Source organism: Mus musculus, chromosome 5 (assembly GCF_000001635.26).
Source record: "Mus musculus strain C57BL/6J chromosome 5, GRCm38.p6 C57BL/6J".
NCBI lineage: Eukaryota > Metazoa > Chordata > Mammalia > Rodentia > Muridae > Mus > Mus musculus.
The window spans coordinates 124506441-124532148 of record NC_000071.6 but is presented as its reverse complement, the minus strand read 5'-3'; the positions used below and the strand labels follow the sequence as shown (position 1 = coordinate 124532148).

The 25708-nt window shown below is 51.4% G+C and overlaps 1 protein-coding gene and 1 pseudogene across 5 annotated transcripts in view; one reads left to right on the top strand and one right to left on the bottom strand.

The window, feature by feature from the left end:
- Positions 1–707: 707 nt before the first annotated feature.
- Positions 708–25708, top strand: part of Rilpl1 (Rab interacting lysosomal protein-like 1) — a 38362-nt gene continuing 13361 nt past the window's right edge. For 4 of the 5 annotated variants that reach the window (XM_006530492.4, XM_011248246.3, XM_006530491.4 and 1 more), the window contains exons 1-4: positions 708–1474; positions 10748–10898; positions 16513–16631; positions 17406–17630. In XM_006530492.4, coding sequence (XP_006530555.1) covers positions 1166–1474; positions 10748–10898; positions 16513–16631; positions 17406–17630 — 804 coding nt within the window. In that variant the 5' untranslated portion in view covers positions 708–1165. The remainder of the gene's footprint in view (positions 1475–10747; positions 10899–16512; positions 16632–17405; positions 17631–25708) is intronic. The other variant, NM_021430.2, reaches the window with a different exon arrangement.
- Positions 9028–9506, bottom strand: Gm6046 (predicted gene 6046; annotated as a pseudogene).

The window sequence follows — 25708 nt, the reverse complement described above, 5'->3', positions numbered from 1 at the left end:
CCTGTTCTGAAGGACAAAGGGCTTCTAGGAACTTAGAGTTATGTATGTGGAGGGTACTTTTCAATGGAGGAAGCTCAAGGGGCTCCACGTCCAGCCTGGGAACAGAAGAGAAGCGGGCGAGGGCAGATTCAGGATAATCTCTCCTGGCTTGGCCTGAGGTCTGATGGACAACTGGGTTTGGCGAGGCCAAAGGACGAACAGAGCTCAGAATCAAGTCTTGGGACTGAGATCCAAATTTCCATCTTGCACTGCGATATGAAGTTTTTGTCTCAGCTCGAAGGGTAGAGGCCGGTCAGGCAGCGGCTTTGGAGACCAAGGATGCTTTTGCTTTGTCGGCTGAAGTCACCTTAGTCTCTGCTGGAGCACAGGGTAGGGTAGCACGGAGTAGTGGTAGACAGTGGAACAAATGAGAGGGTAGACCTGCAGGGCTCAAAGGGTCCTCAGGATGAGCTGGAATCCGGGTGGGGCACAGGCCGACTTTGGGGACTGAGGACCCCTATGCGCGGTGGGGTTTTGTACTCGAGGCGCCCGCTGGAGTCGGGCTAAGCACTAGCCAGCAGGGAGCTCCTAGGTGCGAGGGTCCTCCTGCACTATCTGGATCGCAGGGGGAGCCCACCTCCTGACCCCCAGCCCTCGCAGGCAGACTCTGTTGAAGCAGCCAATGGCCGTGCGCGGTGACAGCCGCTGCCTTGGAGGCGGAGCGCGGCTGGAGGAGGTGGAGCAGGGCCGGGGTCTTGGGGACCGGAGCCGGGGAGGCGGGACCGGAGCCGGGGGCGGAGCTTCGGCTTCGCGGGGCTGCGCACCGAGACCCCCGGGGACAGAGACTCGCTCCCCCTCCTCTCCAAACCCACGTCGCCTCGCAGCGTTCCCACGGGGAGGAGCCGGCCAACCGGAGTCACTCGGCGTCACCAAAGTTTGATTCTCCTCTCCGGGAGGAGTCTCCGGGCCGCGGTCCCTCCGGGCACCGGGCGCCACCGCCTCCCAGGCCGGGACCCGCGTCTCCATCGCACCCAGTTGGAGCATCAAGTCCGGAGACGCTGCGGGCCTGCGCACGCGCCGCCGCCCTCGCCCTCCTCCCCGCGGTGCTCCAGGCCCCCCGCACTCCCCCCCCCCCAAGTTCACGAGTTACTGGAGTGGACGGACGGCTGGGAGCCCGCGCAGGGCCATGGAGGAGCCGCTAGGGTCACCGCCCGCCGCCCTGTCGGCTCTGGAGAAGAACGTGGCGGAGCTGACCGTCATGGATGTGTACGATATCGCGTCGCTCGTGGGCCACGAGTTCGAGAGGGTCATCGACCAACACGGCTGCGAGTCCATCGCACGCCTCATGCCCAAGGTCGTGAGGGTCCTGGAGATCCTCGAGGTGCTGGTTAGCCGGCACCACGTCGCTCCCGAGCTAGACGAGCTGCGCCTGGAACTGGACCGGTTGCGCGTAGAGAGGATGGACCGCATTGAAAAGGAGCGCAAGCATCAAAAGGTGGGCGGAGGCCTCAGTCTGCCGGTCTGGGCAAGGGGCGTGGGCTCCGTGGCTGCCCTTCGGTTCTGGGCAGCCGCTAGTGTCCTTTGTGGACGAGTGTACACAGTGCCTAGAACCGGGTGAGAGAGGAAGGAGGCCCGGGTCCTCTTGGCCCAGCCTGGAGCATTGAGTAGCAGTGTGACCTTGGGTAACCTGCTAAGCCTCTCTGTGCTTCATCTCCTGGTCTTTCCACTGATGATTACAGTAGGACCCCACCTACGAGGACCAAAGGGTATGCTGTGGGTACCGAACTTAGATAGCATTATTTTATTCCAGGAAGAAAGTCAGTCCCCACCCGCCGCTTTTCATCCTACCCTAAGTCCCTCCAGGGCCCTCAGAGTGAGCTCCAGTCCTGAGCCCCCCTCCGGCTTCAAAGTTGCAACTTTCTTCCCAAGGTTCACAGTATAGTCACCTGCTCTTCCCCCTGCCTGGGTCGTATCTTTAACCCTCTTAAAAGTATGAGACGAGGATCTTCTTCCTTTACAGATGAGGAAGCAGAGGGTCCGAATGGAGAGGGACCCTCTCCATTTACCCCAGGTTACTGATGAGAATCTCCGCCCTTGGGAGATACTTCCAGGGTCTCTTCTCCCAACCTGCTTGACTTAGAGGACTGAATAGCTGCAAGTGGCTTTCAGGCCCACCGTTTGCCCAAGGAGCCGTCGTCTGCCTTTTGGGAGACCAGACCAGACTAGGTGCCTGGGGAAGGGAAGTGGGAGACATGTGGTTTCCTGCCCTAACCTCAGCCTGTGCACTTGACAGATCTCTCGGACTTGGAATGGGAGGAAACTCCTTTACCCTGGAAGCTAGGACCTGTCCTGGCTTGCTGTGTGACCTCGGGAAATTTGGTTAGCCTCTCTGAAACTCGCTGGCAGGCCAGCCTCTATTGTATACTGTTGGGGTGGATCTTAAGTTTTCCGAGATAATGGTCAAAACTAGGTGTTCAGTGTCACCCTGAAGACAGCCCATGGGTGTGTGTAAGAGTCCTACGGACAGGGTTGGCTGTGTTTATCCCTCACCCCCCCTCCCCCGCCCTGTGCCCTGGGGTCAGGAAGGAAACTGAGCTCCTCACAGTCAGCCGCATTTCCAGGATCACACTTGGAGCCGGAAGGTGCCTCCCTCAGTCCTGTAATTTCCAGAGTCTCAGGACCAGTGGGGACAGTGGAGCCAGACAGCCCGGTTTCAAACCCCCCACAGTTGGCAGGCTGTGAGCTTTGGGGTAGACGGCTGGCCTCTCTGTGTCATGGTGTCCTCTGCTAATGAGGGGTAATCACACACAGTCTCCACCGTGCAGGAGAGTGTTGAACAGCAGGGCTGGTTACTGGACCCAGAGAGTCTGCAGGCCAGACCCTGGGGCCAGCAAGATGGCCCAGTGGATAAATGAGTTTGTTACCAGAGGCTCACGGTTTTAAGTCCTGAGTGGGGACATATTGAGATGCCCCAGAGTTTATCAGAACCTCCACTTAGGCATTTAAACACCCCCACCCCCATATTCACCTCCCCTAGAGGGCCTCCGGGAGGGAGGGCCTCACAGTCCTCCCATGTTGAATCCAGGATCCATCCTACCACGGGCTCGGCCTGGTGTCTGCCAGAAGTCCTCCTGGCACTATTTCGTGTCCCCTCCCTGTGCTTTATTTCTGTTGTGGCTGGGCCGGGGCCATCACAGGTCACCAAGTCCGATGGAATTCTCAGGCGCACTTGTTGCTTCAGAATGCCACCAGCTGCTGCCGGCCAGAAAGTAGGCATCAGCGTTTTGTTTGTAAACAGCTAGGATGGAATCCCTCTTTCCCCAGCCCAGGCCTCTTTGTGTGGTGTGGCTTGTATGTAAGGTCACAACAGGCCCATCAGATCTCTCTTCTAAAGCCGGAGGCTCTTTAAGCTACCCCCCCCACACACACACACACAAAAACCAAACAAAACAAAAAACCTCAGCGTGCTCTCTGTCTCCTGACTCCCTACTCCTCTCTCTGTAAACACAGCTTTGGAATGGCTGTGTCCTGTCCTTCCTCAGACACTTAGACCTATTCTGCCAGGCTCATCACTCAGCCCCAGGCCATGGGCCCTTCATCTCTTGATGATGCAGTGTGTGGCCCTGTGGACATGCCATGGTGTGCAAAGTGCTGGCCTGGGTGATGTGGGCGGGACCCGGGGGGGGGGGGAACCAAGACCAGTTCTCAAGTTAGGTAGCAGGTGGGCAGAGAGCAGGGGTGGCGGTGGTATGCCTTTATGGAACACATGCAGTCTTTGTTATTCACTCAGCAATTATATGGTCATGGTTTTAAAGCTGGGGGTTCAACCCGGGTGGCCTTACTCACGCTAAGCAAGCCCTCGCCGCTCCACATTCCCAAACCCCAAATGTACTTCCGTATTCTGGGCGCCATTCTGAGCACTGGGGATGTAGGTAAAGGTCTGGTTCCTGTGGGTCTCAGTTCTAGGGCCCTACCATTCCATAGCAGGGAGAAAGTCCATGCTAGGAGGAAACACATGTGTTAATTTTAGCACAAAGAATAGAAACCACTGCATCCTATGTGCTTCCAGTCTTTTTTTTTTCTATCCTTTTCTTTTCCTTTTTTATTTATTTACTTATTTTTTCCAAGACAGGGTTTCTCTGTGTAGCCCTGGCTGTCCTGGAACTCACTCTGTAGACCAGGCTGACCTCAAACTAAGAAATCCACCTGCCCCTTCTTCCCAAGTGCTGGGATTAAAGGTGTGCGCCACCACGCCCGGCTTGCTTCCAGTCTTACGTGGATTTGACACACAGATTACTAATTTTTCAGGCTTGTTCTGGTGCTGCAGGTCACATCCAGGGGTTCACATGCGCTACACAGGTGCTCTGCCATTTCTTCGTATAACAATTATTTAGTTTTTTTTTTTTTTTAATTGTGATGTATACGTACAAGTATTTTTGCCTGCAGTGGATGTCTGTATAGCAAAGAGGCCTAACGAGGGTGACTGGAGCTATTTAGATGGTTGTAAGCCAACATGTGGGAGCTGGGAATTTATGTCCTCTAGAAGAACAACCGATGTTCTTTATAGCTGAGCTGTTTCTCCAGACCCATTAGTATTTTTTAACCTTTTTTTTTTCTTGAGACAGGGTTTCTCTGCGTAGCCCTGACTGTCTCGAAACTCAGCTGTAGCCCATGCTGGATTTAAACTCAGATCTGCATGTCTCTGCCTTCCTGGTATTAAGTTCACACGCCACCATGCCTACCCTATAAACAACTTTTATTTCATTTTTGTCTAATGTATCCCAGGCCAGCATCAAACCTGGTATAAGTCAGAGGGTGACCTTGACCTTCTGATCCTCCTGCCTCTACCTCCATGGTGGAAATACAGGTATGGCGCCCTGGGTCTAGTTTATGCAGTACTGGGATAGAACCCAAGGCTTTGTGCAGGTCAGGCAATCACTCTGCCTACTGAGCCACATTTTACCAGCCAGGTGGTAATGGCACACACCTTTAATCCCAGTACTCGGGGAAAAAGAAGAAGGTAGATCTCTGAGTTCAAGACCAGCCTTGTCTATAGAATGAGTTCCAGGACAACCAGAACTACATGGAGAAACCATTTCCAAATAGATAGATAGATAGATAGATAGATAGATAGATAGATAGATAGATATAGATAGATAGATGTTTATTTAATTTAATTAATTCATTAATTAATATTTGGTGAGGGGCTACACATGTGGAAATCAGAGGATAAGCCATAAGAAACTAGCACGTCAGGTCAGACCTAATGAACCAAGTCAGAGGGCCCTCATTTTTTTCTTTTAACCTCACGTTTGAAATCCAACATGTATTTCCTCCGTACTAGCATTAAAAATAAACGGAGATGTCAGCGTATGATTAAGTGCCGTGAGGGAAGTAAGTCAGGGAGCTATGGTGGAGGCTGTCTAGAGGGAGGTCCTCAGGGAAGTTCCTGACGAGACACTGCCTGAGCTGAGGGCTGGGTGAAGTGAGGAGCCAGCAGCCACAGGGGAGGCCTGTACCCACAAGCAGACACACACACCTACACGTAATTAAAAATAAATCCTAAAGAAAAGGAAGGGGGAAAGAAAGGCTGGGGCTGCAGCCCCGTGGGTAGGGTGGTTACTAGCATGCATGGGGGCCTGGGTTCGATTCCCAGCAACGTTAAAACCCAGACTCGGTCAGCATGCCTGTCATCCCAGCACTTGGAAGTGGAGACAGGAGGATCAGGATGTCCAGGCCAGCCTGGACTGCTTAGGGAGTTTGAGGGCAACCTGGGCTGCATGAGAGGAAAACCAAAGCCAGCGGAGGCTGAAATCCGTATTCATCTCCTGTGGCTGCCATAACACAGCACCAGTGGCTAAAGGCAGGAGAGAGGAGTTGTTACGCGGGGTAACTCATATAGCGGGCACACTAAGGTACGGTGGAGCAAGGAACCATGGGTGCATACAAGTGACACCAGTGTGGACAGGACTGGGGGACAACGCTCCAGAAGCCGGGAGTCGGAAATGGGTCACACTTGACAGCTGGACCTGGTGGTGCATCTGGTAGGCTGAGGCAGGAGGATGGCAAGTTTTAGGCCAAGCTGGGCATCTTAGTGAGGCTCTGTCTCAAAAAGATACCCAAGAGGCCGGGCATGGTGGCACACGCCTTTAATCCCAGCACTCGGGAGGCAGAAGCTGGCGGATTTCTGAGTTCGAGACCAGCCTGGTCTAGTCTACAAAGTGAGTTGCAGGAAGGACAGCCAGGGCTATACAGAGAAACCCTGTCTCGGGAAAAAAAAAAAAAAAAAAAAAGAGCTTGATATGTGCAAGGCTCCAACACCAAAAACAGTAATACTAAAAAAGAAAATCAAGGTGTTGGAGAGAGTCCGTTGGTTTAGGATGCTATAGGGGAGCTCTATTTTCTTTGTAGATTTTCCAGCTTCTGCTGCCTACATCCCCTGGCTTATGGCCCCTTCCTTCATGCTCAGAGCCAGCACATAACATGTAGGTTTTAACCTATGCCACATCCTCTCTTACTCTGGCCCCACTGATGTTTCACAAGGACCCTGTGAGCTCATAGACCCACCAGATCTTCTTGGGGTCAAAGCGCCTTTTGTTATAGAAGGTGACATGTTGTCAGGCTCTGGGGACTGGCATGTGAATGTCTTTGTTGGGGGGGGCACCAGTGTGGACAGGACTGGGGGACAACGCTCCAGAAGCTGGGAGTCCCACCTGCTTAGCTGGTTACTCCTGATAACCCCCTCAGGCCACTCTGTATTCAGCCTGTGCTACTGGGGGCAGAGGAAGGGTCTGGCTCGGTTTCCAGGCCACCCCTGTGTGTAGGAAGGTCCCTGTCCGTTCCTCCATCACTTCTCACCCTGGCCTGGTACTTCAGCCCCCTTGGGGCCTTGAACCAGCTGTTGATATACACAACCAAGGCCTCATTTCCTCAGGGCCACAGTTTGGTGACAGAGAGTGGGATGAGGGAACTTCTGTATGAGAGCGAGGGTAGTGCTGGATGTCCGGCCACCTGGCCAGCCTGTGACAGACTGTGGGAGAGGAAGGCTGGCCACATCCTGACTGTGCGGGTACATTCTGGGTGCCAAATGCCATTTAAACCCTTCCCATCCAGCTGCCTGTCTCGTCCTCCCAATAGCCCTCAAAGGGACATAATGTTTTCATTTCTGGGGCACCTAAGGTTTAAAGAACTTGCCCAAGATCAGATGAAGTGCAACCCTGGGTTGGCCTATCCGGGCCTGGTGGTACACATATATAATCCCAGCTACTGGTTAGGCTGAGGCAGGAGAATCAAAACAAGGTCTTCCGAGGTGAGTTCAAGGCCAGCATGGACAATTTAGTGAGACCTTTTCTGAGAATAGTGTTGCTGTAGATGTGGCTAAGTGGTAGAGCCCCTGACTAAAGTCCCCCAATGAGGGGCTGGGGGTGTGGCTCAGTGGTAGAGCTCCTGCCTAGAATTCTCCAGTGAGGGGCTAAGGGTGTGGTTCAGTGGTAGAGTACTTGTCTAGAATGTGTGAAGCCCTTGGATCCATTCCCAGCATATCAAACAAGCAAGCTTGTGTTGACAGGATGCAAACTTTCATCCTTCAGCTTGGGTTGTATCTAAGCCACAGCCATGGTGCCTCCCGACCCCATTCAGGCCTACGCTGGGTTGCTCCTGTGTTCACAGTTGTACAGACAGCATCACGGTAAAGTTGAGAGTGTTTGCATTGCCTTCAAAGAGGAACACGCCCCCCTCCCCCGTGCCCCTCATCTCCAGCCAGAAGTCCCAGGTTACCTCTATCTCTGTGGATTTGCCTGTGGGACGTTTCATAGGAATGGCATTGCAGACTATGTGATCTTTTGACCTGGCTTCTCTTCTTAGCTGGGGATAGCTTTAGCAATATTTCATTCCATTTATGTGCAGATAATAGCCCACTGTAGGGATGGATTGGCTTATTTATGCCTTCCTGGGCTCCCTTCCCTTCCCTTCCCTTCCCTTCCCTTCCCTTCCCTTCCCTTCCCTTCCCTTCCCTTCCCTTCCCTTCCTTTCCCTTCCCATTATTATATCTAAGTACACTGTAACTGTCTTCAGAAACCCCAGAAAAGGGCATCAGATCTCATTACTGGTTGTTGTGAGCCACTAGGTGGTTGCTAGGATTTGAACTCAGGACCTTTGGAAGAGCAGTCAGTGCCTTAACCACTGAGCCATCTCACCAGCTCTACCTCGCTTCTTTCTACTGTAAGCAACATTGCATAGACCTCTTTGTGTGTATACATGATCACGTGGGTGTGGACCCAGGCTGGGCCCTAACTCACAATAAACCTCCTGCCTCAGCTTCCTAAATGCTGGTAATCACACGTGCTGTGGTGTTGCTCCCAGTGTTGTCACACCTCTTGGGCTGATCTGAGGTTAGAGTTGCCATGTCCTGGGTAAATCTGTGTTGCTCTCCAGACTGTTCAGCAGAGTGCCACAAGGCTGAACATTGCCAGCTCTGGCTCCTTCTGGTTTGTCATTTCTTGTTTGTTGGAGACATGCAGCCTGACTCAAATTTCTCCCTCCTCCACCTTCTGAGCGCTGGGATTAGAGGTGTGCATATACCCCGTGTCTGACTCTTAAAATACTTTTTTTTTTTTTTTTGGTTTTTTTGAGACAGGGTTTCTCTATACCCTGGCTGTCCTGGAACTCACTTTGTAGACCAGGTTGGCCTCGAACTCAGAAATCCACCTGCCTCTGCCTCCCGAGTGCTGGGATTAAAGGCGTGCGCCACCACGCCCGGCCTTAAAATACTTTTTAAAGAAAATTTTTGTTTCAGTTTATTTGGGGGGGGGGGTTGGAGAATGGCTCAGTAGGCAAAAACACCTTACTTCTTTTGCAGAGGACCCCAAGTTCAGTTCCTAGCACCCAAATGGGTGCTCGCAGCTGCCTGCACTCCCAGTTCCAGAAGTTCTATTGCCATCTTTTGGCTTCTTTGGGTACTGCATGTAGTGCGTATCTGCAGAACACTGGTATACATAAAGTAAAACAAGTAATTTCTTTAAAGATTCACTTTATAGTCTTTTTTTTTTCAGTTTTTGTGATTTTATTTAAACACAAAACATGCACACAAGCCATCTATTCTTTTTCTTCGCTGCATAGCCTAGCGTTGGGATTGGTGACTCTGATGGCCAGCTGTGCTGCTCTTTCTAGGATGGATTTTCGGTTCTTAGAGGACACATTATGAGCAATCTCAGCACAGTAAGATTTGTTGCACATCAGCAACACTTCCAGCTCATTGACACTGTGGACCAGGAACTTGCGGAAGCCGCTGGGCAGCGTGTGCTTGGTTTTCTTGTTGCTCCTGTAGCCGATGTTGGGCATCAGGATCTGGCTTTTGAACCTCTGGGTTTCTGCCAGTTTCGCTTAATTTTCACATATCGGTCTGACTGGTGTCTGATGAACTTCTTGGTCCTCTTTTTGACGATCTTGAGCTTCACCAGAGGCCAGAGGGCAGCCATGATGCTGCAAAACAGACGGCAGCTACCTCGTAGGCGGCGCCGAGGAAGAAGCTCACTTTATAGTCTTAATATTTCTTATTACTATTCTTTTCTTTTTAAAGATTTATTTATTTATTTTATGTATGTGAGTACACTGTCACACTCTTCAGACACACCAGAAGAGGGCATCAGATCTCAATGTCCACTCATTACAGATGGTTGTGAGCCACCATGTGGTTGCTGGAAATTGAACTCAGGTCCTCTGGAAGAGCAGTCAGTGCTCTTAACCACTGAGCCATCTCTCCAGCCCTTATTACTATTCTTATTATTTTGAGATGGAGTCTCACGGTGTAACCTTAGCTGGCCTGGAACTCACTATGTAGACCAGGCTCTATTAATCTCTCAAATTAATAGAGATTTGCCTGTCTCTGCCTTCTAAGTGTTAGGATTAAAGGAACCACACTTGGCCCTAGTTTTATTGTGTGTGTGTGTGTGTGTGTGTGTGTGTGTGTGTGTGTGTATGTGCGCATGTGACTATGCGGGCCAAAAAAGGTGTTGAGGACCAAAGGTGCATCCTTCATTAGAGCAATGTCCACTTTTAACCTCAGAGCCAGTGTTTCAGTCCCTTTGGAAATTTCATAGATTTTTTTTCTGGGTTTTTTTTTGTTTTTGTTTTTGTTTTTTTATAGCCTATTCTAACCTTTAACTTGAAGACATCCTCCTGTCTCAGCCTCCATGAACAGTAACTATTCGTAACAGACTAATCTCACATTCTCACACATGACTTTTTTTTTTAACTTTTTCCAATTTTTTATTAGGTATTTTCTTCATTTACATTTCAAATGCTATCCTGAAAGTCCACTATCCCCTCCCCTCACCCTCACACATGACTTTTAAACCTAGAAGTTTCATTTCCCCTCACCAAGGGAAACCGAGACTCAGAGTGGTTATTTGAGCTGCTAAGGCTGCCTCGGGTAGATGTCCTAGAGAGCAGAGGACCACTGGGGTTGTGGCCCTGTCACGGGATCTCTGCAGCCTCTTTGTACCTTGAAGAGGTGATTGGGGCTTCAGGACTCTGTAGCAAGGGATGGCTTATCCACACAGCTGGGCTTGGTCCACCATGGCCTCAGTGCGCACATCAGCAGAAGAGGCCCTGGTGGCTCAGTGTGCCACCTGCCAGAGACCCGCTTCTCTTGGAGGAAGGGGGTGGCTCCAAATTCCAGGAACAGAGCAGTTCTCCTGATGGGCTGGTGAGATAAATCCTGGGTGGCTCTATCCTGCTGTGACCCTTGCTGTCCCCCATCCCCCCACAGGAGCTGGAGCTGGTGGAGGACGTGTGGCGGGGTGAAGCACAGGACCTCCTGTCCCAGATTGCCCAGCTGCAGGAGGAGAATAAGCAGCTGATGACCAACCTCAACCACAAGGACGTGGGCTTCTCCGAGGAGGAGTTCCAGAAGCAGGAAGGTGAGGCACACCATCCCAGCGGTCCTGATGATCACTCAGAGGCCGCTGCCTTGATTCTGCTCCTTTTGGCTCCTGTGGGCAGGTAGATTCACATCTTGACTCTCCCAGGGAGAAATGACTTTGGAGGTCCAGTTCATGTGAACTCAGCTAGACGTCATGGTTTTCCACCGTCTTGCATGTCTGCATGTTTCCTCTGGGCCCTGGGACACGCTGGATGAGCCAGACCCTTGCTACTTGAAACTCTTGTTTTAACACAGAGGGGACGGGCAGTAGATATGGGAACAGTAAATAGATGTCTTCCTTTGATTGATGGCAACTGACACCATGTAAGATGGGGCCTTAGGGTAGCAACTTGTGGTCACTTTACGTCCAGTCATCAGGGTGGTCACGTTAACCCCTAACAAAGGGCTATCCTGAGTCACGTTAATGCCATGAACAGGTGGTCTATCCCAAGGCCCTGGGGTATGAGTGCTTGAGGGACTCCTGGAAGGCCAGGGTAAGAGAAGATGGCCAAGGTCGAGAGTGGCTGGCGATATCAGAGGGAACCAAGGAGTCAGGTCACTCGGTATCCTAGAACAAGGTTGGGATTGTTCTCTGTGTGTTGGAAGAGATTTGAGGCTGTGGTCACAGGACAGGGTGACTCGCAGACACTGGGGACAGCAATTCTGATTCGATCGGCACTGAGGCCATCAACTGTCATCTGTTCCATAAACAATACCTGGGACCTTCATACCTGACTCTGCTGGGGCTGGGAAAGCAAGAACAGATAGTGGAGTTTAGTCTGAACCCTTGTGAATGCCTTCCAGCGGTCATCCCTTGACATCGATTCTGCCTCTTGTAGCTGATACTAAGGAACCTAATCTCAGATTTATTTTATTTTATTTTATTTTATTTTATTTTATTTTATTGTTTTTGAGATACGATCTCACTGTGTAGCCCTTTCTGACCCTGGAACTTGCTATTTGGACCAGACTGGCTTTGAACTCACAGAGCTCTGCCTCCTGAGTGCTGGGATTAAAGGAGTGCGCCACTACACCTGGCTGCAGGCTCTTTAGCTTGAGCAAATCCCTGGCCCCACCCTCCAGTTTGATGGACAAGAGCAGATTTGGAGGAAGGTCCTATAGAATCTGTGGTTACAACTTGAAGAGGATAAAGTCTGGGGCTAGCAATGTGGCTCAGAGTCCTGGTTTAGCATGCATGGGGTACTGGATCGGATCCTAGGCATCGCATACATTAAGCATGGTGACACATGCCTGTAATGCCAACCCTTGGGAGGCGGAGGCAGGTGGATCTCTGAGTTGGAGGCCAGCTTGGTGAGTTCCAGGACAACCAATACTATGTAGAGACACCCTGTCTGGGAAAAAAGTAAAGTAAGAAAAGAATTTAAAAAGAAGAGCCACTGGCCTGTGTAATGGCTCAGTGAGCATAATACTTGTTGCTAAGCCCGACAGTATGGGTTTAATCCCTGGGTCCCACACGTAGAGGGAGAGAACACACTTTGGCAAGGTGTTCTCTGACCTTCTCACAAGTAAGCATAACACACACACATACACGCACATGCATACACACACACACACACACACACACGCACGCACGCACGCACGCAAATGTAATAGAATTCAAAACAAATGAAGAAATAAGATACTGATAAAGATTGAATAATTGAATCCCGGTCTGGAATTCTCTTTGAGGTGTTCTTTGTTGAGATGGATTTGATGGCTTTAGAAAGCAACGTATTAATGGTGCTATGTGACTTAACAGACTCACAAGATCTTTGTGTGCCTCGGTTGCCCAGTTTGAATGGGAGAAAAGTGTAGTGGTCCCTCTCCCATCAGGGTGTCTGGCATCTTACTTTTATGCTTTCTAGGTCTGACTGTATTCTAATGGATGTTGGCGATTTCTCAGTTTCTTTTCACTGCTGTGTCCTATTCTATGCACGGATGGACCGTGTCTGTTGTTCACCCATAGTTGGGGCTTTCTGGTTGTATCCATGTTTTGGCTGCTGGGAACATCTTTTCAGTGTTTGTGGGGAGGCCTGGTTTCAGCTCTGTGGGGTCCATGTCTAGGATTGGAATTGTGGAATCACTTTATTTAGGAAAAATCTTGATGTAGCCTATGGGGCCTCTTGGGGTGATCTGGGAAGTCCACTGCCCACTCTAGCTCTGAGCTACCTTTCCTGAGGTTCCCTTCCCTCTGGGAATGTGGCTTTGCCCTTGCAGCTCTCGAACCCCTGTGGACCAGCATAAGGTGTATGCAGGAGATGCACTTAATGCTGAGTGTGCTCAGCTTCCGTGGGACCAGCTGGAGAGCTGCGTTCTCCACGCTGCGGCCCCCGCCGGAGCCGAGAGCCGGGCAGATGCCAGGCTGCCTTCAGGGTTATTTTTATTTTGTGGGGAAACCATGGGAACACAGCAGGGACCAAGTGTTCCCCACCTACTAGAGGAACAGGCATGGGGCAGGCAGTACCCTGGGAGAAAGAGGGTTGGCGCTGGTGACTTTCAGGACCAGTCAAGAGTGAAATGGTACAGGGCTAGGGTCAAGGGTCATATGAAGGCTCAGGGGTCAGATTTCTGTGGAGGTGAGCTAGGGGAAGGAGGGTTGTTCAGAAATACCCACCCTACATGGGCCACTAGATTTCTGAATCCTGACAGGTGCTGTATTCCGGTCTCTTCTGTCTCACCCCAGAAGCCTTCAGATTAAAAATCCCCTCTGGTAGTTGAACAGTGGTGTTGCTGGCTTTTAATCCCAGTGCTCTGGAGATGGAGACACGGAGATCTCTTTGAGTTCAAGGCCAGCCTGGATTACAGAGCTAGTTCCAGGACAGTCAAGGCTGTAAGAGAAACCGAGTCTCGAAAAATAAAAAATAAAAATAAAAATCTCCTTAGGGATCTGCCCAGCTAAAGAGCTGTCAGCACTCAGGGCTGTGAGCTGGGGGCGTCCAGACACTGTACAGGGCAGACGAGGGGAAGGGCGCACCAGAGAGACTTGTGTAGCTCTGCCAGTGGCCCTGAAACTGCAGGAGTCATTTCGTCAGCAGGAACAGAGCAGAGCTGACCATACCGTCATTTTTGTTTCTTTGAGATTTTCTTTATTTTCTTTTATGCCTGTATGTCTGTCTGGGCACCATATGTGTGTCTGTCTGTCTGTCCATATGTGTGTCTGTCTGTATGTCTGTCTGGGCACCATATGTGTGTCTGATGCTTTGGTGATTGATTGATCAGCAGGGGGCACTGGATCCCTAGAACTGGAGTTAGGGTTGTGAGCTGTTGCGTGGGTGCTGGGAACTGAACCTGGGTCCTCTGCAAGAGCAGCAAGCACTCATAATTGATGAGCCATCGCTCCAGCCCATTCTTTGGTTTTGATTTTCTTGTTGTTGTTGTTGTTTTCTTTTCGAAGGAAGTTCAAAGTAGAGAGGTGGAGTTGGACTGGATCTGGTGGACGCTAGATGTAGTCACAGGTACCCTTGTGAGATGGAAGCAGAGAACGTGACAGATAAGGGAGGGGAGACGTGTGTCACAGAGACTGATAACAGCCGGGGGCATTCTGAGCCCCCTTGGTCATATTCATTCACCTTCTCCCACCTTGAACTTCAGCTTCTGGAAGTGGATATGTTTCTGAAATTATAATTTACTCATTCTTTTTTTTTTTTAAATTGTGGGCTAGTGTGAAATTGTGGGCTAGTCCTGGCTGAGGACCCAGGTTCAATTTCCAGCACCCTACATGGTGGCTCCCAGCTCTCTGTAACTCCCAGTTCCAGGAGATCTGACACCTTCTTCTGATCTCTGTGGGCACACACGTGGTGCAAAGAGGCACGTGCAGGCAAAACATCCCCACACCCAAAAATAATGTTTCTAAAATCAATTTTTACAAAATTGTGTGTGTATATCCATGGAGGTCAGAGGTCAATTTTGAGAAATCGGGTCTTGATTTCCACCTCTCGGAGACCAGGGCTTTCTCCTTTCTGCTGCTGCGATGTAGTCTGGGCTCATTGGCCCTCAAGTTTCCAGGCAGTTCTTGCCTCCCATTTCTCGGTAGGGATGCTGGAATTACAGATGTGCACAGATGTGTGCCACCACGTGTGGCTTCTGTACGTGGGTTTGGGGATGGAATTCACACTCCCAGATTTGCTCACTGAGCTTTTTAACCTTAGTCACTCTGTGGGTCTCTTGAAGATAATATGAGGACAGGGTCTTGCTAGGTAGCCCAGGCTGACCTCACACTTGCGGCGACCCTCCTGCCTTTGTCTCTATCGTGCTAGGATGGCAGGTGTGTGCCACCATCATATGCTAGGTTTTTGAATTGTTTTCTTCTCTTGTGTATCTGTGCTTGAGTCTGTGTCTGCGTCCCTCGTTTCTCTCCCCCTTTATACACTGACACAGGCACTCTCAGTCAGACCCCACAGCTCGTTGATATTGATGGTTGATCCTCTGCTTCTGTCTTTGGAGGCTGGACTGTCAGTCAAGCTGCCACGCCCACCGAGCATCTCAGTGGGTTCTGGAAACTCGAACCCTGATCTTGTGTATACTTGGTACTGAGCTCTCTCAGCAGGCCTGAATTCTGATTTTTATCTTTATTTTTTTAGAGCTAGGATAGGAGTGGTGGCAAGGTCTCACTGTAGCTCAGTCTAACCTGGACCTTGCAGTGTAGACTAGGCTACCCTCAAACCCACAGAGATCCAACTGCCTCTGCCTCTGGAGTGCTGGGATTGGTCTATGCTGCTAGACCTGGCTCACCAAATACCCTTCTTATTTTAGACGGGGTCTCTCTATGTAGCCCAAGCTGGTCTCATACTCACTATGCAGACCAGGCTGGCTTTGAACTTATAGAGTTCCCTGGAATCTGGGACTGAAGAAATGCACCACTACACCCTGCTTTCACCGAATTGTTTGAATTCGCCCGAAAGGCACCATATGAGTGGGAAGTAGGGTGCTCAGTACATCCCCTGCCTCAGCAATCTCCTGGGATAGTGGAGGGACGTTGTCCTGGCTGCCCACCAAGTGCCGTGTCTCAATGATGGTGGTGGTGGTGGTGTATGTGTGCACACATGTGCATGTGTTGGCCCCATCCACCTTCCAGTCTGCCCTGGGTATGTGCAACCACCATCCCATTTTATGAATTTAGAAACAGAGACAGGAGAGAGGGCAGAGCCACACAGCCAAGTGTGGCTTTACAGGGTTAGTGTGAGCTTTAGAGGCCACCTTCTGGGTCACCATGTGAGGTCATGTCTGTCATGATACGTGGTGACAATGTTGTTATTGTCAGATGCTGAGGAAGTGAGGCAAGGGGTGGGAGTGTCTCGAGGTAAAGGAGGAGGTACCATCGTGCAGAAGGGACCAACAAGATGTGTCTTACATGAAGCGATCCAAAGGAGGTCAGATGGAAAAGCTTCAGGCAGAGAGAAGAGAGAGGGAGAGATGGTGAGGTAGGAATGTGCTTCGAGAAAGACTGAAGGCAGAAGCAGTCACTGGGGTGTGTGCAGGGTAGGTGGGAGGGTTGAGGGAAGCCGGGCCCGTGGGGGAAGAGTTCCGGCCCTCTTGCAGTGTGACACAATGAGAGGGCCTGTGCTAAGGGGAGGTAGCTCACCTGCCAATCTTGCCTTCCCCCCACCCCCCAGGCATGTCAGAGCGTGAGCGGCAGGTGATGAAGAGGCTGAAGGAGGTGGTGGACAAGCAGAGGGATGAGCTCCGAGCCAAAGACAGGGAGCTGGGCCTGAAGAATGAGGACGTCGAGGCTGTAAGTGACCGACTGGCGCTAATCTGAGTTCACTCTCCTACTTCATCGTCCCACTGGGAGCCAGAGTCCATTCATAAGCCCAGGGGAGTGGGCTGGAGAGATGGCTCGGTGGTTAAGAGTGCCTGCTGCTCTTCAAGAGGGGCCCGGTTCAGTTTTCAGTCATAAATGTTTGCAACTCCAGTCTCAGGAGATCTGACACCTTCTTCTGGCCTTCACAGGCACCAGGCACACATGTGATGCATAGACACACACCTTATCAACAGTCTTAAAAAACACAGTCACGGGCTGGAGAGATGGCTCAGAGGTTAAGAACACTGACTGTTCTTCCAGAGGTCCTGAGTTCAAATCCCAGCAACCACATGGTGGCTCACAACCATCTGTAATGAGATCTGATGCCCTCTTCTTCTGGTGTGTTTGAAGACAGCTACAATTTACTTATACACAATAAATAAATAAATTTTAAAAAATTGACGTGGTGGCACACGCCTTTAATCCCAGCACTTGGGAGGCAGGGGCAGGCGAATTTCTGAGTTCGATGCCAGCCTGGTCTACAAAGTGAGTTCCAGGACAGCCAGGGCTACACAGAGAAACCCTGTCTCAAAAAACAAAATAAATAAATAAATAAATAAATAAATAAATAAATAAAAATGAAATTCGATGTTTAAAAAAAAAAAACACAGCCACAAAAACTAAAAACAAATTTGGAAGATGTTCACACACCACCTAGTTTGCTGGTGCATGACAGCCTTACCCGATGCCTGTTTCTCTCTACAGTTGCAGCAGCAGCAGACGAGGCTAATGAAGATCAACCATGACCTTCGGCACCGGGTCACCGTGGTTGAGGCCCAGGGGAAAGCCCTGATTGAGCAGAAGGTGGAGCTCGAAGCAGACCTGCAGACCAAGGAGCAGGAGATGGGCAGCCTGCGGGCTGAACTCGGAAAGCTTCGCGAGAGGCTGCAGGGCGAGCACAGCCAGAATGGGGAGGAGGAGGAGGCTGAGGTGAGCAGAAAGTGGGTGTTGCCGTGGTGTGGGGACCCATGTTGTGGGCCGGCACCAGGCTACAGTGTGGTTTCTTTAAAAAACACAGAAATATCATACGAATGTGTTTTTGTTTTAATCCAATGTGTGGAGGTATGGGGCTGCTTCGGACTGTTGGCGGCAGCTGACTGTGATTTGTCACATGCTCTAGCAAGGGCATGGTTTTGCCAGCAGCAATTGTGTAACATTGGAATTCTGGGAAATTTTCAGAGCATGTATAAATGCTAGAGCCTGAGAGGTGGGGCTGGTGTTTGGTGATTGTTCTGGGAGGTTGATTGTGGTTGGTAGTCAAGTTCAAAGAAGAAACAAGAAAGAAATTAGATTTAGGGATCTCTCTCTCTCCCCTTTATCCTTTCTCTCCTATCTAGTGACAAGGGGTAAAACATGGGGGTGAGGGTGGGGGACAAAGGATGGAAAAAAGAACCACAAAGTAGCAAAAACATCAGGTAGGCAAACTTGTTTATTTTTCCCATTGTAGCAAAGAAGGTAGGAGGCACAGGGATTGGGGGGGGGGGGGCAATGAGGGGGAAAGGGAGAGCGGAAGCTACTGGCCTGAGGACACACAACTGGGCATGGGCACAGCTGGGCCAGAAGCCCAGGTCTCAAACATCCCAAAGGGCATGGTGGTTACTGAACTTCATTCATTCATCCATCCATCCATCCATTCATTCATTCCTGTGACTATTGACTGTGTAACAGGCACAGTGGATGGGATAGTAAGAATTGTCTAACCCTAGTTGTTGTCCCAAGGTGTGCATGTTTAGCATAGGATAGCAATCACAGTTAACATAGGGCCTGGAAGTTCTGGACTGATACCCAGGAGCAGTAAACATGTGTCCATGTAAAAGCCTGTATGGGGCACTGGAGAGATGGCTCAGCAGTTAGAACTCGCTGCACTTCCAAAGGAGCCTGGTTCAGTCCCTAAACACCCACACTGGGAGGCTCACCACTATCTGTAACTCCAGCTCCAGGGCATCTTTTGCCCTCTTCTGGCCCCTGTGAGAAACTGTGTACATGTGCCCACATGCCCACATTCAGACACACACATACACACATTATAAAAAATAAAACCTGGGCAAGCTGGCATGATGGATTACACCCGTAAACCTAGCATTCGGGAAGGAGAGGAGTAGGAGCTTAAGGTCACCCTTGACCACGTAGCAAATTCTAGACTAACCTGAGCTGCATAAGACCCTGTCTCAAAAGCAAAAATAAAACCCAGTCACGAAAGCTACACAGACGTTTCACGCAGTGTTAGTCATAAGATCTGACAGGTAGAGAGGACACCCAATTAGGAAGTGAATAGGGAAATGTGGTCATACGTAGTCCGCATAGTGGAATATGACTCAGCCCTGAAAAAGACTGAGTCATGAGAACATGCTGCTCAATAGGCGAAGCTTGAAGGATTCATGATGAGTGAGAGTAGCCAGACGCGGAAGGCCACGTGCTTCGTGACTCCAGCTATGTGAGATGTCTAGATTGAGCAGGTCCAGGAGAGAGTGTGGATGGGAGGGGCGGGGACTAGTAGCTGTGAATGGCTAATGGGCACAAGGTTTCTTTGGAGATGAGGGAAATGTTCTGGAATTAGACAGCGGCGGTGGTTGTACACCTCGGAATATTCTAGAACTCTCCGGACTTTATTCTTTAAAGGGGAGATGCTACAGTATGTGGGTTACATGTGAATGGTTTTAACATTTTTTTTATGTTGTATGTGTGCATGTGCCACAGTTTGGGGAGGTCAGGGGACAACTGTGCGATTCAGTTCCCTTCCTTTTGCTGTGTGGGTTCCCAGGATGATGGAACTCTAGCGGGAGGACTCTTTGTCCATCAGGAGAATTAATTAAACGGGTTGGCTTGTCAGAGATGGGCTCAGGGGACTTTTCCAGGGGTGACTGAAAGGATCAGTAGAGGTGAAGGGGAGTGGGTTCCAGGTGGGAAGAATGACTGTGCAAAGGCCCTGCAGCAAGCTGAGCCCAGAGGGCCATCGGGGTGAAGGTGGCTGGTGTGCAGTGAGTGGCGGGGAGGGTCTGTCTGTGAGGTGTGGGTGGAAGATGGAAGTCAGGCCTGCAGGCTCCTAAGGGAGAGTGTGTGTGCATCTGAGGGATTGGCAGGTGCTGTGGTGGGGGTGGGGGTGGGGGTGAGAGTGGGGCTCATAGAAAGGAAGGACTGAGTCCTAGCCTAACCCATGGTAACGGAGAGACTGTCCGGGTAGGGAGTCATTATCCTCACCAGTGTGTCTCAGCAAAAGCTGGTGGCCAGGACTTCCGGCAAGACCCCCACTCGAGAGGTGACCCCTGAGGCAGTGTGTGACAGGGAAGCTAAAGGCCTGGTGATGATATGGTCACTCCCCAGGCTGAGGATGTCCAGGCCCTGCTGGGGCTGTTGAAAGGTACACAGTACCTCCCAGAGCTGCCTTTCCACAGGGTGACACTGGGGACAATTATCCACAAGGTCCTGCTCCCGAGTGCTCAGGGACCCTGGAAGTGTGGGCCCCATGTGTCCAGCAGATGCCAACAAGAAGGCAGAAGCAGGCATCTGCTGGGAGCACTGGAGACCTCTCTGTTCAGGGGACGGAGCTGTCAGAAGGCTCAGGGCCAGCAGGAGGCTGTAGTGGGTTTGACACAGATAGTCCCCAGGGGACTTCAGGAACCCCAAGAACAGGCCAACAACTGATGGGGGTAGGATCAGGGAGGAGATGTGTGAGACCCCAGTGGATACAGGAAAGGTTGGGAGTGCATTTTCTTTCCCTTGGATGTGTACTGACTGTTTTAAGGTTCACACACACAACCGGTCAATCTGTGAAGCTGATGAACTTACAGGAAACTGAGCTCCAGCCTGGACAGTTCTTGCCTAGTGGATGAATCTGGGCCAGTTGCTTCTAAAGGGCCAGTCATGGAGGAGAGGGAGGGAGGGACGGAGGGATGGAGGGAGGGAGGAAGGGGGGGAGGAGGAGGAGGAGGAGGAGAAGGAGAAGGAAAGGAGTTGGCTGTGTGACTGACCCTTGATGATAGTAACAGCTTCAGGTTCAGCTGGCTCCAGGTACTCAGAAGATGGCAGCAGGAATTTGACTCAGGCCTCTTGGGCTTTGTTGTCTCTAAGTTGGTATCACTTTTCTGGTGGGCTCTTGCCATGACATGGTCCCTGATATCAGCCTGCTGAGCAAGCCTCTTCCCCATGAGTCCTAGCTGAAGTCTGCAGGGATTCTCTCACTGGCTCATCCCTAAGTCAGCCCTGAATGGAGAGGCCTACAAGATGGGTGCTGAGCCCTCCTGAGTCCCTGGCTGCCATAAAGCAGTCCACAGGCCAGGTGGATGCCAAGCGGAACGATGGAGACTCAGGGATTTGGGTGGGTAGGCTGGGGTCACAGCTGTTCTCTGGAGCACAAGAGAGCACTCTGAGCGCCATGCAGGCTCCGAGCTTCGGCCGAAATGCACGAGGGTCAGGTCCCATGACAGGGCTTCTGCAGTTGTGGCGAGCCCTGGGATTATATGAAAGACCCTATAGAAGGGGAAGTGAGGTGTGGCAGATTCCAGTGACTTTGTAATAATGCAGGCCTGGAGTCAAAGGCTGGGCCAGGTCCATAGCAGGGGAGCAGACACAAGACAGAGCCACCAGGCTGCAATCCCAGTATGGGGTGGAGTGGTGGTAACCATGCTACACTCTCGCCCCGGGAACTCAAACTTCTATCCTTAGGACCAGGCAGGGTCGGTCTAAACCTGGATCTCTGAGGACATAACCCGGAGGCCACGTGATTCCCAGGCCCGCTCCAGGTACCTTAAAGGAGGACAGGGACATTTTGCACCAGCCGCCTGCACAGGCTGATTTTATCTTTCTTTTCTGGCAGCTGAGGAATGAAGAAGAGATGGAGAGAAGGGCTGGGGAGGAGATGGCTGTTGATAAAGGGATGGAAGGGCCTGAGTCCGGAGACCTGAATTTGGATCCCTAGCACTGACATAGAAAAAGCCAGGAGGGGCTTATGCCTGTAATCCAGCACAGGGGATGGGGGATGCGGGGTGGGGCCACAGGGGTGTCTCAGGCTTTCCTTAACTAGCCAGTCTAGCAGAATTGCTGATCTAAACAGATAAAGCGGAGAGCAACGGGAAGACACCTGATGTTAACATCTGGCTTCTGCGTAGACACACGAATAGAAAAATAGAAAGAAATGAGGTGTAAAGTCAGGCTGTCCACATCCGGGATGGCTCTGCCCGATTGGCCTCAGAGCTGTGGGAAGTCCAGGGTACTTGTCCATCACACGGGAGGGCAGCAGAGTTAGTTGGCTGAGACCTGGGGCTTCTGGCAACAAGAGGAGAACAGTCCTGAGTCAGTGGTTCAGAATCTTAGGCAGCCCAAGTGGAGTCCTGTGGGGGCTGGGGGACTGGACAGTGGAGCAGAGAGAGAGAGAGAGAGAGAGATTGCGCTTACGAGCAGGGGGGCGTGGCCGGCCGGCCCTCGTGCTTCCAGAAGGTTCTCTGAAGCACTCATGCTCAGTGGCAGAGTGTTTGCCCCTGCCCTGGGAGGCGGGGAGGTGGGGACAGGTCGGGTGGGCAGGTTTCCAGTGGAATGTGGAACAAGCTATTCCAGGCAGGGAACAGCCGGGAGCGGGGCTGGGGAATGCAGCCCTGTGTGTGGGTCAGTCCTAGGGCAGGGCTGGAGCATTCTGGAGCTGGAATGGAAACACACTAACCTCCCCGCTCCCCATCCCACCCCTCTGGGTTTGTGAGACAGGGTCTTTCCACATATCCCCAGCTGTCCTGGAACTCACTGTGTAAGCCAGGCTGGCTTTAAACTCACAGAGATGCACCTGCTTCTGCTTCCTGGGGCGGGGGTGGGGGGGGGTGGGGGAGTGTAGGGTTAAAGGTGTGTGCCGCCATGCCTGGCTGAGGAAGCCATTCTTGGTATTTCCTTAGTAACCTGGTTTTCTCTCTCATTTCCCTAATCCTCTTCGTCCTTATTGTGGTTTGTTTGCTTGTTTGTCTTGGGAGGTGTGACAAGGTCTCCTGTGGCCCAAGAATGACCCAGAACTCACAATTCTCCCACCTCTGCCTCTCCTATGCCAGGATTATAGTGTGTAAACCTTACCTGGTTTATGCAAACAAGGGCCATTGAACTCAAGGCCTGGTATGCGTGTGTGTGTGTGTGTGTGTGTGTGTGTGTGTGTATGTTTGTGTGTGCTCGCGCAAGTGTGCTTGCACGTATGCGAGTGCAGGCTCTCAAAGTGGCCCTACCCACTGAGCTGTATCCTTACCTCCTCCATGCTGCTTTGGAAATAAGGTCTCACCATGTAACCCAGGCTGGCCTCAGAACTCCACACCTTGCCTTCACATTGACCTTCAGTTTTACCTCCAGCAGACAAGACCCCCACCCCCCACTGTGGAGTTTTACATAAGACTTTGCGAGGTGTAATTCAGGAACCACAGAGTTGGGCCATTTACAGTGAAGAGAAATATGCCAGGGCATATTTCCATCTCCAGGGTTGCAAAGTAAATCATGATGAGTGACATCTGGGGGCTGTGGAGATGACCCAGCGGTTAAGAGCACTGACTGCTCTTCCAGAGGTCCTGAGTTCAATTCCCAGCAACCACATGGTGGCTCACAACCATCTGTAATGGGATGTGATGCCCTCTTCTGGTGTATCTGAAGACAGCTACAGTGTACTCATATAAGATAAATGAATGAATGAATGAATGAGTGACTTCCAGTTAATTTTTACGAAGCAGGTCTTCAGGTACAATAAAGGTATCCAAGGGTATGGCCCTGCATGCCTGAAGCCCCAGCATTTGGCCTATGGAAGGTATTCAAGACCATCATGAGCAACATTTCTAGTTCGAGGCCAGCTTGGGCTACACAGGGAAACTGTTTCACAACAACAACAAAGGCAGAGAATCCCAAATTCCCCTAAGGGCCTGGTAGCTGGCTTGAGCCAGGGTTTAGATCCTGGATCTCCGGTCCAGTGTGATGAGAGAGTAATCAGTCCCGATTGCTCCGAGCCGTGGTCACCAGGCTCCATTGATCCCACAGGGGAGCCTTCCCAGGAGGCCAGGCCTCAGGTTAGAAGGCCCCGACCTGCGATGCTGCTCCTGGGGCCTCCAAGCATCTCCTGGCACCTGGGCCCAGAGCGCCCCCAAGGGAGCAGCTTATCTGAGATAACCTGAGCCACCCTACGGTCCCTTGTGGCATGAGCCTGGAAGGACCTCTGATCGGCATGATGGCTACATTGGAAGGAACCGGTTCAGGCTCTCCAGCTGGGATGGTCCTTGCTCCGGCTGCACACAGGCTGGAGTCATGGCTAATAGAATCCCAATTCTCCCTACACTCCAGTTTATAAATACTCAGAGGCAAAACTACCATCGGCCTAGCTAAGACTGGCCTAAGCTCTGAAGGGATTGATCCTCTCTGCCACAAAAGAGCCGATCTGGCTCCAGACCAGAGGGTGCTCTCTGTCTCCGCCCCCCCCCCATTAAGATTTATTGTTTATTTATTATGGCTGTTTTGTCTGCATACCAGAAGAGGGCATCAGATAACAGACTTACAGACAGTTGGGAGCTGCCATATGGGGGCTGGGAATATAATTCAGGACCCCTGGGAGAGCAGTCAGTGCTCGCAACCACTGAACCCATCACTCCATCCCCAGCTCGCTATGTCTTGGCTGAACACAGCCACAGCTAGGGAGCCGGGGCCCCCTGAATGCTAAGGACGGAAGAGACTTTACGAGTATCACTAAGTTCACTGGGGCATGATGATGTACACTTGTGAGCCCAGCACTAAGGAAGCTAAGGCAGAAGGATTTGGAATTCGAGGCTCTAGATCTTAACACTGTTGACAACTAATTCAGTAGATTTTTATGGTACAGCAGGAGTCTAAGTACATGTGGGGAACACTGTGGCCCAAGGTTCTCTAGTCTGCAACTTTGGGTCCATGCCATCGCTGCTGAGAATTGGTGGGAAACTCCTACATCTGCATCAGCACCCTCCGCAGAGGGAGCCCCTCTCTAGGAACCTCTTCCTCAGATCCTCACTTATCGATGTATCTGTGTGTATGTCTCCTGATCCTGCTTGCCAGTCCCGGTCTGTTCCCAGTTTGGAGTTCAAGGACAGCAAGGCACAGAGTGCTTAGTAAATGCTGGATGCCCTTTAAATGGGGGGCACTGTCTGAGTAGGTAGCCAGCCCCTAGTGGTGCAGCCTCAGTAGTGATGGGTAAGACCTAGATAGAGGTTTGCCTCACCGTAGCATATTACACAACCATGAAAGGAAATGAAGCTTTGACAGAGGCTGCAACAGGCTGGGCAGGAAAGTGGCTTAGTAGGGAGGGGAATCAGCAAATTCTGAGTGGCCTGTGGGGACACGGGAGTCTTGTTTCTTCTCTTGCTTCCCGACCTCTTCTGCAGTGGTTCTGGCTCCAACTGTAGGTATGGGCAGAGCCCTCCCCACCCGCCTTGATCTTCCCCTCTGCTGCTCAGCTGACCTGCCCGACAGGCAACAGGCGGTGTCAGCTTTCCCTTCTCCAGAACAGCCTGTCCTGTCCAGGACACACCTCAGCTCAGCCTCCTGGAGCCTTGGCCTCTGGGCAGCCATGAGCCACCGTCCTAGCTAGAATCCGATTCTCCCCGTGGGGCTGAGGGGGGCTGGGGAGGGGTGTGTTGTCTACCCCAGCCTTCCCATTTGAGAGCAGCCATTCTCAACCTTCCTAATGCTATTATGACTCATAATGTAAATATCTGTGGTTTCGGATGGTCTTCAGCAACCCCTGTGACAAGAATGTTTAACCCTTGAAGAGTTGCAGTCACACAGTTGAAAAATGCTATTCGAGAGCATCCTGGTGTCCGTGTACAGGGACACTGGAGTCTCTTGGGTGTCAGATACTGGGTGGCCTTGAAGAAATGGACCACCTGGGATTTGATTTGCTGGCTTAGTGGGCTGAGCCTAGTGGCATGTCTTGGGTTGGCATGTTCAAGGTCAGACTATCACAAGTATTAGGAAAGGTGGAGGGGGGGGTTTACGGGTGTTCAGTGGGACACACCTGTCACCCTAGCATTCCAGAA